Below are 10,535 nucleotides of genomic sequence, written 5' to 3'. Positions count from 1 at the left end.
GTTGAAGCCTTGATAGTTGATGCCTATTTGTTGTAGTAAAGTTAAAGATAGTGGAGATATGTAAAATAGAAATAGAAAATAGAAGAAATAATCACACAAAAGGACTAAGATTTATGTAGGATTCTAAAAGTTGGCATACTAGGAATAGTAGTACAAGTTGAATTAAACCAAAACACCAATCGTTTTTTAGTGTAAGGGGAATTGAATCTCAAATTTCTTAATCATTAATATATTAATTTATAAGTTCTTTTTTCAGTAAAATATATATATATATATATATATTTTGAGATAACAGTTAGAAAAATTGTATTCTGAAAAAATACGTATTCCGTATACAAAGTAAAGCACCTGGGCATACTTCCCAGGCTAGGCAGTAGCAATACAAAGAAAGAGAGAAGACTTGGCTAGCTCTCCACTAAACCGAAAAAAAAAAACAATAAAATGCCGAGAAAACAAGAAGCCTAGATCGTATACACCTGTTGCCTCATCATCATGTGTTATTACTTATAGAGTTATAGTATTTTCTCCATACATAATGTCAGTTCCTGAATTCAAAAAAAAAAAAAAAAATTAATTAAGAAATTGATTTATACTATATGGTCAAAGTGGCACCAAATTAAATTCATTATCACCTCACATTGTAAAACCAATACATTCATCACTTTATTTATTTATTTGTTGGGAATGCCTTTTAAAGAGTTTCGACCTATATATAGTGTCTGCTCCTAATGATAATTCTTTATTATTAGATCAACACACTCACAAATTTTAATTTAATTCCTCTCATTATATATTAATTGGTCATGAATAAAGATGAAATGTAGGCCATTCTGTGGAGAAATTATAGAGTTTTCTGGTGGACAACATCACTTATCTACCATTCCACTAAAAAACTTTCACTTGTTTAAAATTACTGAGTCAATAATTAATTTCTGTTTAAAATATTTTTATAACTAACAATTTTAAACAAGTGGAAGTTTTTTAATGGAATGATAGACCACATCACTTGTCCACCATGTAGATCTTATAATTTCTCCATTATGTGGGAAATTAGGCATTCATTTTGGAATTTGTTTCCAGATTCAATATTTTGTTATAATAATTAGTACTGTTACATGGTTTGCATTCTCTTACAAAATTCTAGGAGTTTGATGAACCCAGATATTGAATATTTAGTGGCTATCATATCACAACCTTTTGGGCCATTGAAGCCGTTTATCAAGCAAGCTTTGCCCGTTGCCTGTGTACTAAGGGCTTATGCAAATTGGAAAACAACCCAGATGTTAATTCAATTATATCACTTGAAATTATTCAGCAAAAAACAATCAAAATAAAAAAAAGACAAAAGTTACATAATTTAAAAATTTAACCGTTGAATTGTATATTTTTTATACTCTATATGATCTATATGTTTATATTTTATACATAATTTTTAACTACAAAAATTTGTAATTTAAACAATTTATTGATAACATAACTATTGATTTTTAATTTTCTAGAAATTTTATAAATATGGAGGATATAAGAAGAAGATATAATTCAATAGTACATTTATCAAAATTCATCTCTAATAAAAAAAATATTGAGTAAAATTGTAGGATAATGCTATAACCAATTAGTTACCATGACTTTTTCGTGAAATTGTGGTGTGCTTTTGTATTAAAACACATTTTCCTCCCCGTGTGTGTTTGTTTAAAAAAAAAAAAAAAAAAAACTGTCCAAATAAAAATTCACTTGCAATTAATGTAACAAAGAAACGAATTTATTAAGACGAAAATAGACCTTAATAAAAGGCTACTGAAAGATAACCTAGACACTACCAACTTGAATAAAAAGACTAAAGTTACTGCAAATTAAAACATTCCAATAGACTCTATCTACCTAAAGACACAAACTTGTGTCAAGCATACTTATTCCATAAACATTCAAATTTCCAACTAAATTTAGACTAAAATTAGAGCAAACTAATCAGTGTCGAAACTGGGACTGCCGCAATGATTGAACATAGGTGCCGGAGTCTCGAGTGTCTGGTCTGAAATCCCAAGTTTTTCCTTGTACAAGTTCATGCAATTCAGATACTGATTCCAAATCAAATTATCAGCATTCAAAGAGTTATTATCTTTCTCCGTCGTAGAATGGTCGTTCTCATAGTTTTCAATGTCAATTCTTTTGTTCTTTATATCCTCTAATAGCATGCTCTTTTCATTGACTATGTCCTCCCACTCCTTTTCTTTCTTTATACGTGAACGCTTTACCGCTTCTCTATTTGCTAGCGCTCTCTCCTCCTTTTTCTCATCCATGAATTCATCAACTTCAGACCCCAAACTCACTTGTTGTGTTGACGACATGAATTTTCTCCCAAATTTGAAAGAATTAAGAAAGTTCAAGAGTAGATGTAGAAAAAAATATAATAAAAATACAGATATAGAATGCAATAAGAGAATGATAAGAATTTGACAGTAGTTCATGACTGAGCACAAGGAAGAACTCTAAAAGCCAAATAAAATATGAACGCAAAAAGAGAGACTTGGAGCAAAAAGAAAAATATGATGGTGGGTTTGAAGGTTTGAGGACAGGAATATTTATTTATACTAATTCTTATGTATAATGTCGGTTAAAGTTTTTTTTTTTTTTTGAGATAGTCGGTTAAAGAAAAGCTTAATCCTACTAGTATTTGTATTTGTAGTTAGTTGGCAATAAAATCTAGTGGGGGAAAAAAAACAAGAATTGTCATAAATTTAATAGCATTTAAAAGCTATATACAATGTCGGTTTTAAAAAATAAATAGTTTTAATTCTTTTACCATGATGTGGAAGTTTGATTTACACGTAGCTCCTTAGGTATTTTTTGATCCTTATATCCTTTTACTCTTTTCCCCCAAGTAATTAAAGTCAAGTCAAGTTTCAGATTTCTCTCCATAAATAAATATATATAAAACTGTAAAAAAAGAAAAAAAAAAGAAAAAAGAAAACAAAACAAAACTAGGGCAACATATTAAAATTAATTATGCCAATTCAAATTAATAAAAATTATTCCATCAAAAAAAATTTTAGAATCTTAGACAGATTCTATAGCGCAAGGGAGTACCAAAAATCACCAGTGAATTAAGGGAATCATCTTACGAGATAATATAATGAAAATTCAATTTAATAACATATTTCTAGAATAATATATTATAAATAAATTTAGAATCCTTATGGAAATCGATTTTACATCCAAATTAGCACCGGATTTGACGGTGTAAATACAATAAATCCTAGGATAACTCAACCTAGTAATCCTAAAGCAAAAATAATACCCTACTAATCTTCTAAAGTTATAAACAATGACAATTACAATTCTAGTATCTATCTAAATTATTGATGATGTGGTAAAATCTAATCCGCTCATTTAAAATGGATGGATGGGATTATAGTATCTTTAGGATAGAGTTACACAAAAAACCCTAAAAGATCTTAATCCTAAATCCTTTTCATATATAAACGCTGCTTTGATCGCTTCCCACTCCCAAAAGCTTCACATCAAAAAATTTCTTCATCATTCTGTTTAGCCTTGTTTTTGCTTTGATCACTTTGTTCTCTTTGCTCTCTCATAGAGTATCGTAAACATGTTTTGTCACACTTTATACCTAAAAGAAGCTCGTACCGCTTACTTCTTAGTGATTTGTTCTGCCTCGGTTTTTATTTGATCACCGTTCTTAGTCCTTTCTTTCAAGAATCCGAGTGTTTTTCCCACCTGGGTGCTTTTGTTTTCCTAGTTTTTGATTACTTTCTTTCAAAAGGGTTTCAGCGTGTGACTTTTTTTTTTTTGTTTGATATATAATCAAACATGGACTTTGAGCTCTTTGAAGAGGTTGATCCAACAGGTCGGTATGGGAGATACAGTGACAAGCTTGGTGTAGGAGCAGTGAAAAAGGTTTATAGGGCTTTTGATCAACAAGAAGGTATAGAGGTGGCTTGGAATCAGGTTTTCTTGAACCGATTCACCGATGACAAGGCCATGTTACAAAGGTTAAACTCAGAGGTTCAGTTGCTGAAAATTTTAGAGAATGATAATATCATCAAATTGTTTAGTGCTTGGATAGATGTTGACCGCATGGCTTTGAATTTCATAACTGAGGTGTGCACATCTGGGAATTTGAGGGATTATAGGAAGAAACACAGGCGTATTTCAACCAAGGCCTTGAAGAAGTGGTCTAGGCAAATACTGAGGGGTTTGGAGTATTTACATTTGCATGAGCCATGCATAATTCATAGGGATCTTAATTGCAGTAATGTGTTTATCAATAATAATACTGGTGAGGTAAAGATTGGAGATTTCGGGTTAGCAGCAGCAATGGAAAAGGAGCATGTAGCACATTCAATTCTTGGGACACCGGAGTTTATGGCGCCGGAACTATATGATGAGAATTATACAGAGAAGGTGGATATATATGCTTTTGGGATGTGTGTGCTTGAGTTGTTGACAAGGGAGATACCATATAGTGAGTGTGATTGTGTGGCTAAGATATATAAGAAGGTGACCTCAGGTGTGAAACCACAGGCAATGAGCAAGGTAAAAGATTTGGAGATCAAGGGGTTCATTGAGAAGTGCCTGGCCCCAGTGTCTGAGAGACCATCTGCCACTGAGCTCCTCCAAGATTCATTCTTTGATGGACTTGATGATGATGATAATGATGAAAACTATGGTACTAGTTTATATATTGCTACTTTAGAAATATGTGATTAAGTTATTTCCTAGTACACAGTTTTCATGTATTCTAAACAAGGGATTGATAATGAATAGATAGAGATCACTTATTATTTCTATACTCTTGCAGGCTGTATATTAATTAAGTTATTTCCTAGTACACAGTTTCATGTATTATAAAAAGGGGATTAAATGAATAGATATAAATTGTTATTTCTATGCACTTGTGCTTAATTTCCTTGGTAGTTTAGTTTCTTGCTTCAAAAATTACATGGAATTGAATTTAGGTATATATTTTTTCTGTGTTGATTGTCTCTTATTGTCTCTGTAATGCAACCCAAACCTCACCCTTCTCAAATGGTCACATAGTGTGTATATAACTATTTTACTATAAAATATCATATTTTTAAATAGTACATACATCGATTCTTATCAATTAGAGTTAATAAAATTGAGATGGATGAGTCAACTTAATTAGAAAATTCTTAAAACCTTTAGATTTAATAACATAGAATTGATAGTACAGACCCAAACCCTAGGGATCTTTTTGCATTCTGTCCTAAGAAATTTATCTTTAATACATATTACTAATAATGACTTTTGGCCAAAACTGTGTATTAGGAGAAGAAAGCCACCAGAAACATCAATTGAAAAGAATTTGGATCATGAATCAGCTCACAATGGAATATTACTTTGGTAAAGAAAGTGTACTATCCACATTATGCATCTTCAATAGTGAACCTCCCAATTTCAAAATTTAATGAGTACAGATTAATGGTGTGGCCTTGTGAATAAACTGGTGCATTCTTGGTGACTAAAGTTTACTGGATGCCGCTGAATCAAGCCTATCCTTAACTTGAAGGAATCCAAGTTCCTAAACCCTAAATCTAGAGAATTTTGTGGAAACTCCAAGGGACAATTGTACAAGTGCTGCACTTTTTTGCAATAAGGGAAAATTGTTGATCATTTATTTATTGAATGTGAATTTGCTAGAGTTTAATGGTTGGGCTCACTCTTAACATTAAGAACAGATTTACTAGAGATTGAATCCTCAGTAGTAGAGGGTTAAGCTTTGGCTACAACAACTGTTGTTGTTGTCAACAACCATTCTTCTTTTTTGTTAACTTTTTCTGGACCTTCTGGTTATTATGGTATCATTGAAATGATAAAATCCTTCAAGCCTAAAAGTTTAGCCTTTTGGCAAAAATATTATTATTAATTTTTAATGCTTTTTATTTTACTTATCTTTTAATTGATCTTATGATAATAAGTAATTGGGTCAGGTCGTTTACATAGTTCCGTGTTGGGTTAGTACTTGGTTGTTTCATTTGGGCCCAGACCTTGGGCCATAGAATTTTGTTATTGTGTAACCAAAATAATAACCCTTGTAGCATTATCAAACCCCTCTTATCCATCTCACGATTAATCAATCAATTCGATTGTTCCACTTCCACCTATCTCAACATTTATCTTTGCCTATCTGTTCATGACCCGTGAGGATCCTTATTTAGAATTGACAGAGGCTTTACTAACAATCTAATCTCTCAAAGACCAATGTGCACTTCATAGAACGTTCAATCATTTGCTTGGGTTATTATTATTATTATTATTGTTTGATTTCTTTTAGTTACAGATTGTAAGAGAATCTACTTTTGCCCTGTTTTGAGAAAAGGCAATTGACAAATCCCTCAAAATATTCTTAGGAAATTTTTTTGATTTTTTCACCACTCAATTTCCCGATTCCTCTGAGTGCACCAGTTTAACAAAAGCAAAATAAATAAATATTATTTGTTAAGTAATGATTAATAGAACCTTTATTCATAAAAAAAGTTAAAGGTACCTAGCAAAAAAAAGTAGCACTGATTATAACTATGCTAAGAATGATTTAAAAAAATTTTAAAAAGCAAGCAAACTCCCCCAGGGTGTTTGCACTTCGTACCAAAACTGGTATTAACCATTTCAATTATAACAAATTTATGAATTTCACATTGTAGATAGATTTACAGCTTAAAAACTATTGATTACATGCAAACCGCACGTGACTTGCATCTGTCCATCCAAATAAGAATTATCTGTCAGATCTTTAATGTTCTACACTATATTTCTTCAATCACATAATATCATGTATTTAATTATATATGCATTTTTTAACGGGGGTTATTTTACAAAGCAGGAAGACAAACTCCGATCGATAGAACATGAGGAACACTCAAAGTGGAATAAAAGATTTTTATTCATACCCTATGGAGTGCAGTTGACAAGTTTTGTTATATATTATGTGGTTGGTTGTAGTAAATTTTCATAATTTTTAGAATGCAAAGTGTAATTTTTGTTAATTATAAAAAAAAAATTGCAAGTTTTGTTATTGTAGGGATAAGGTGCCCAAGAACATACGTTGGGCCTTGGGCCTTGTTTGAGGACATTTTGCGGTTTAAAGACAGATAAACAGTAATGAATATGTAAGACTCAAAAACTCCATGAGCAAGCTACGAATGAGAATGCTGAGGAAGATAAGTCGAGGAGGAGTATTTCCTTGGCTAAACGAAGTTGAGATAAAAAAGAGTGTTCTTTCATCCAGGGTGATATTCCGGAAAATTCTATTGATAAAGATATACGTTATGAACATATAGGACAACTGGAAGGTGGGAAATATCTAAGGGAAAGCTATTACCACCGCATTAAATGCTCTGTAGCTAACCCTCTAGCCACATTAATGAGGAAGTGATACTTGAACAGTAGTTTTTCAGCCTTACAGTTACTCTCCAAAGACTTCAGGAAGGTGCTAATGTGATAGAGATCAACACTAACAATCTAATCTACACGTGGAGGCAAAGATGAAGACAAAAGGATAATATAAAATAGGAAGGAGGCCATGAAAGAGGGGGATCAAAATTTTAAGAAAAGAATACTGTAGCACTAAGGAACTATACTTGTAATCAAATTCAAGAAATATATACAAGAACTAATTTCCTCGAATTGTACCGAAGACTATTTTTCTTTAGTAAAAACCAAACTATCTCTACCTTATTGTCATTTGAATCCACTACAATTGCTACCCAACTCATTATATCCTAGTTTTTCAATCCACTTTTTACAAATTCATTGTATTGGACTCTTTGGGCCTAGGTCCTTTTAACTTTTGGGCCCAGGGTTCAAACCGTGTCCTTACAGTTATATATTAAAATCTAAGAGCCTTGTAATCTAACAAATGCAATTTGGTGTTTCTAATGAAAATGTCTAAAATTTAAATTCTCCCATTTTTTACTATCAAATTATCATTAAAAAAAATATTAACTAAAAGTTTCCTTAAGTATTTATTAAAAGTTAATGCCATGAAAAAAAAATTATTAAAAAAAACCTTCCATATGGATTTTATGATTGCCCCTCTCTTTTGTAGAAAAACATATCATGTATCCGTCGCATAATATACCTCATCATCTTTTGTTTATTCCTATAATACATTTCTTAAAATGAAAAAACATTTTCCAACCATATAATTGTTTTATATTATATATCTCACTATTTATTAGTTAGACCATAGATGTCAGATGTGACATCTCTTCCTCTCCCCCCAGCCCCACCCCCATTTTTTTATTATCCAATTCCTATTAATTTATCATTTCACAAACACAAATGCTTTTCCTATTCCATGTTCCAATCAATCAAAGTTTTGTTGCATTTCGCTCCATCCAAATTCTAACATTTTTCTTTAGAAGAATCCAACTTTTAGCATATAAAAAGCGATAATGCTTAACTTTGTCATACCAACTTTTACCGAATCAATCAATAACTCTACCGCATAGGAGGGATAAGGTGCGAATGCTCCTTATAATGTTGTTACTGCCTCAAAGAATATCGAATTCCCAATCCTTCCATTCATAAAACGTCTTATCACTTTGTCATTTTCCATCAAACTATAGTATAGGTTTGTCGATACTTAATACCATAAATCCATTATTTAAGCACGAGATTAGCTGATTAGGTATGCGTTACAATACCAAATTCATAATTTTTTGTGTCTGAAATAAAGTACTATATTACAATTCATTAAAATTTGTTTAAAAAGATAAATAAAAATTCATTCATTTGGCACAGATAAAGACAAGACATACAAGACAATGTCAATTTTAGGTAATGGGTCTTGTCATAAGTCATGAAATACATTAACAAACAAAAGAGTACATATATATTTGGAGGACAGCCTTTCGTAATGGAGCAATGATATAGGTTAAGCAAACAAAAAAAAAAAAAAAAAAATCGCAATAGTTATCGACAAAGTTTTAATAGTTTTTTTTTTTTTTTAAGAAGAATTAGTTTTATCTAACTCATCATTGACATCATTTTTATTTACCGTTAACAATTTATCACATCAATAATTGTCATATTTTTGTATTTATAGACTTTCTCTCCATTTTTTGCATTTTATAATTTAATTTCTTATTAAACTCAACCCATTAGCTTCTGGCTGGTTTAAAACTTCCAAAAAAAATTTCCATTCATAGTCTAACACACAGCCAGCTAGACTTAAAACTCATGTCTCAACAATGTTCCCCTCCCATTTAATTGAAAATTTCTGATACCAGTATAAATTCCTTGAATGCTCAGCCTCAGCCACCTTATTAGAAATAGAATGGGTTCTAGTCAGTAGTCACACCTCCTAAGGGCAAGTACAGAGAAATTTTTTTTTTTTTTGAGAAAGAAGTACAGAGAAATTTGATCCCTTTAATTCTCAAGTTTATAATTTTAGATGCATGATTGGGAACATTGATTGTGACAGAGGGGACCACTTATAGTTTAGCTTTGAAGACAAGCAACAAAATACCGAAGATTTCTGGGTTGTCGTGACGTGAGTTATGAAATAGTCAGTGTACATACACTGATCTATCTAGTTTTTGTGGTTATCTTATAGTAGGCCAAGCTGAGGACACCCACCAGTATCACCCACCACACAAAGAGTTGCCATTTACGAAAAAAAAAAAAAAAAAGGTTTTAGTCCTCTGGCGGCATGGCCACCAAAGTTTTAAAATTATATTTATATATGTGTATACATACATAAAGAACATCAAAATAAAATTATAACCCTTCAAATCCCAATTAAAGTTGATATATATTTCTAAAATATACACTTTTTAATTATAAGAAAATTGGACAAAATGGGAATATACTCCTTTCGCCGAAAAGTTCTAGCAAAATGTTCTATTTCTGAAACTATTTAGAGATATGCTCCTGTTTTGAAACTTGATTTTTAAAAAATCGAGTTTTAATGAAAAACTCGATTTGGCGAAAATCAAGTTGCTTGAAAAAAATTGCATAGAACTCGAGTTCCATGCATTTTATTTTATTTTATTTTTTTAAAGTTTGATTGCCTATAACTCGATTTTTTAAAAACTAAGTTTTTCATTGAAACTCGATTTTTTAAAAATTGAGTTTAAAACAAGGGTATTTTTCTAAATAGTTTCAGAATAGGAACATTTTGCTACATATTTTGCTTGAAAGGGGTATACCCCCATTTTGGCCTAAGAAAATTTAAGTTGCTTATATTTATTAAAATAGAGTTATAATTCTAATAAGAGATTTTGGGTTCAAATTCTACATACACCAAACTCTAATTAGTATCTTAACTTAATGATAATGAATAATTATTAAAAAGCGGACACCATAAGTTGAAGTATTATTATATTATTATCCTATTTATCAAAAAAAGTGATAGACTTATAAATGACAGTACCATAACAACAAAACTATAGTCTCAAAATTTTGTATAGTTTTCATTTTTAATAAGGTGATTAAATTTTATATTGGTTGACAGCCTACCACAACAACTGTATTTATTAATTATTTAAATT

General features: G+C 30.9%; 2 protein-coding genes across 2 annotated transcripts; one reads left to right on the top strand and one right to left on the bottom strand.

Moving 5' to 3' along the window:
* Positions 1–1,964: 1,964 nt before the first annotated feature.
* Positions 1,965–2,348, bottom strand: LOC115960021. Its single transcript, XM_031078719.1, has one exon. The coding sequence runs from the start codon at positions 2,346–2,348 to the stop codon at positions 1,965–1,967; it is 384 nt and encodes a 127-aa protein (XP_030934579.1).
* Positions 2,349–3,550: 1,202 nt separating this feature from the next.
* LOC115962250 (probable serine/threonine-protein kinase WNK11) lies at positions 3,551–5,832 on the top strand. The gene is made up of 2 exons (XM_031081154.1): positions 3,551–4,687; positions 5,311–5,832. Exons 1-2 carry the CDS (start codon positions 3,829–3,831, stop codon positions 5,448–5,450), a joined length of 999 nt encoding a protein of 332 aa, XP_030937014.1. The 5' UTR covers positions 3,551–3,828; the 3' UTR covers positions 5,451–5,832.
* The last annotated feature ends 4,703 nt before the right edge of the window (positions 5,833–10,535 follow it).

This window comes from Quercus lobata, chromosome 9 (genome assembly GCF_001633185.2).
Source record: "Quercus lobata isolate SW786 chromosome 9, ValleyOak3.0 Primary Assembly, whole genome shotgun sequence".
Lineage (NCBI taxonomy): Eukaryota > Viridiplantae > Streptophyta > Magnoliopsida > Fagales > Fagaceae > Quercus > Quercus lobata.
The sequence above is the reverse complement of the archived record's forward strand: the minus strand, read 5'-3'. Positions and strand labels throughout refer to the sequence as shown.

What these genes read in the sequence shown, in the direction of transcription:
- LOC115962250 (XM_031081154.1), top strand. Translation starts at nt 3,829, where the DNA reads ATGGACTTTGAGCTCTTTGAAGAGGTTGATCCAACAGGTCGGTATGGG. An exon ending in TGATAATGATGAAAACTATG is followed by an intron (nt 4,688 to 5,310) that starts GTACTAGTTTAT and finishes ACTGTGTATTAG; the next exon opens with GAGAAGAAAGCCACCAGAAA.
- LOC115960021 (XM_031078719.1), bottom strand. Translation starts at nt 2,348, where the DNA reads ATGTCGTCAACACAACAAGTGAGTTTGGGGTCTGAAGTTGATGAATTC.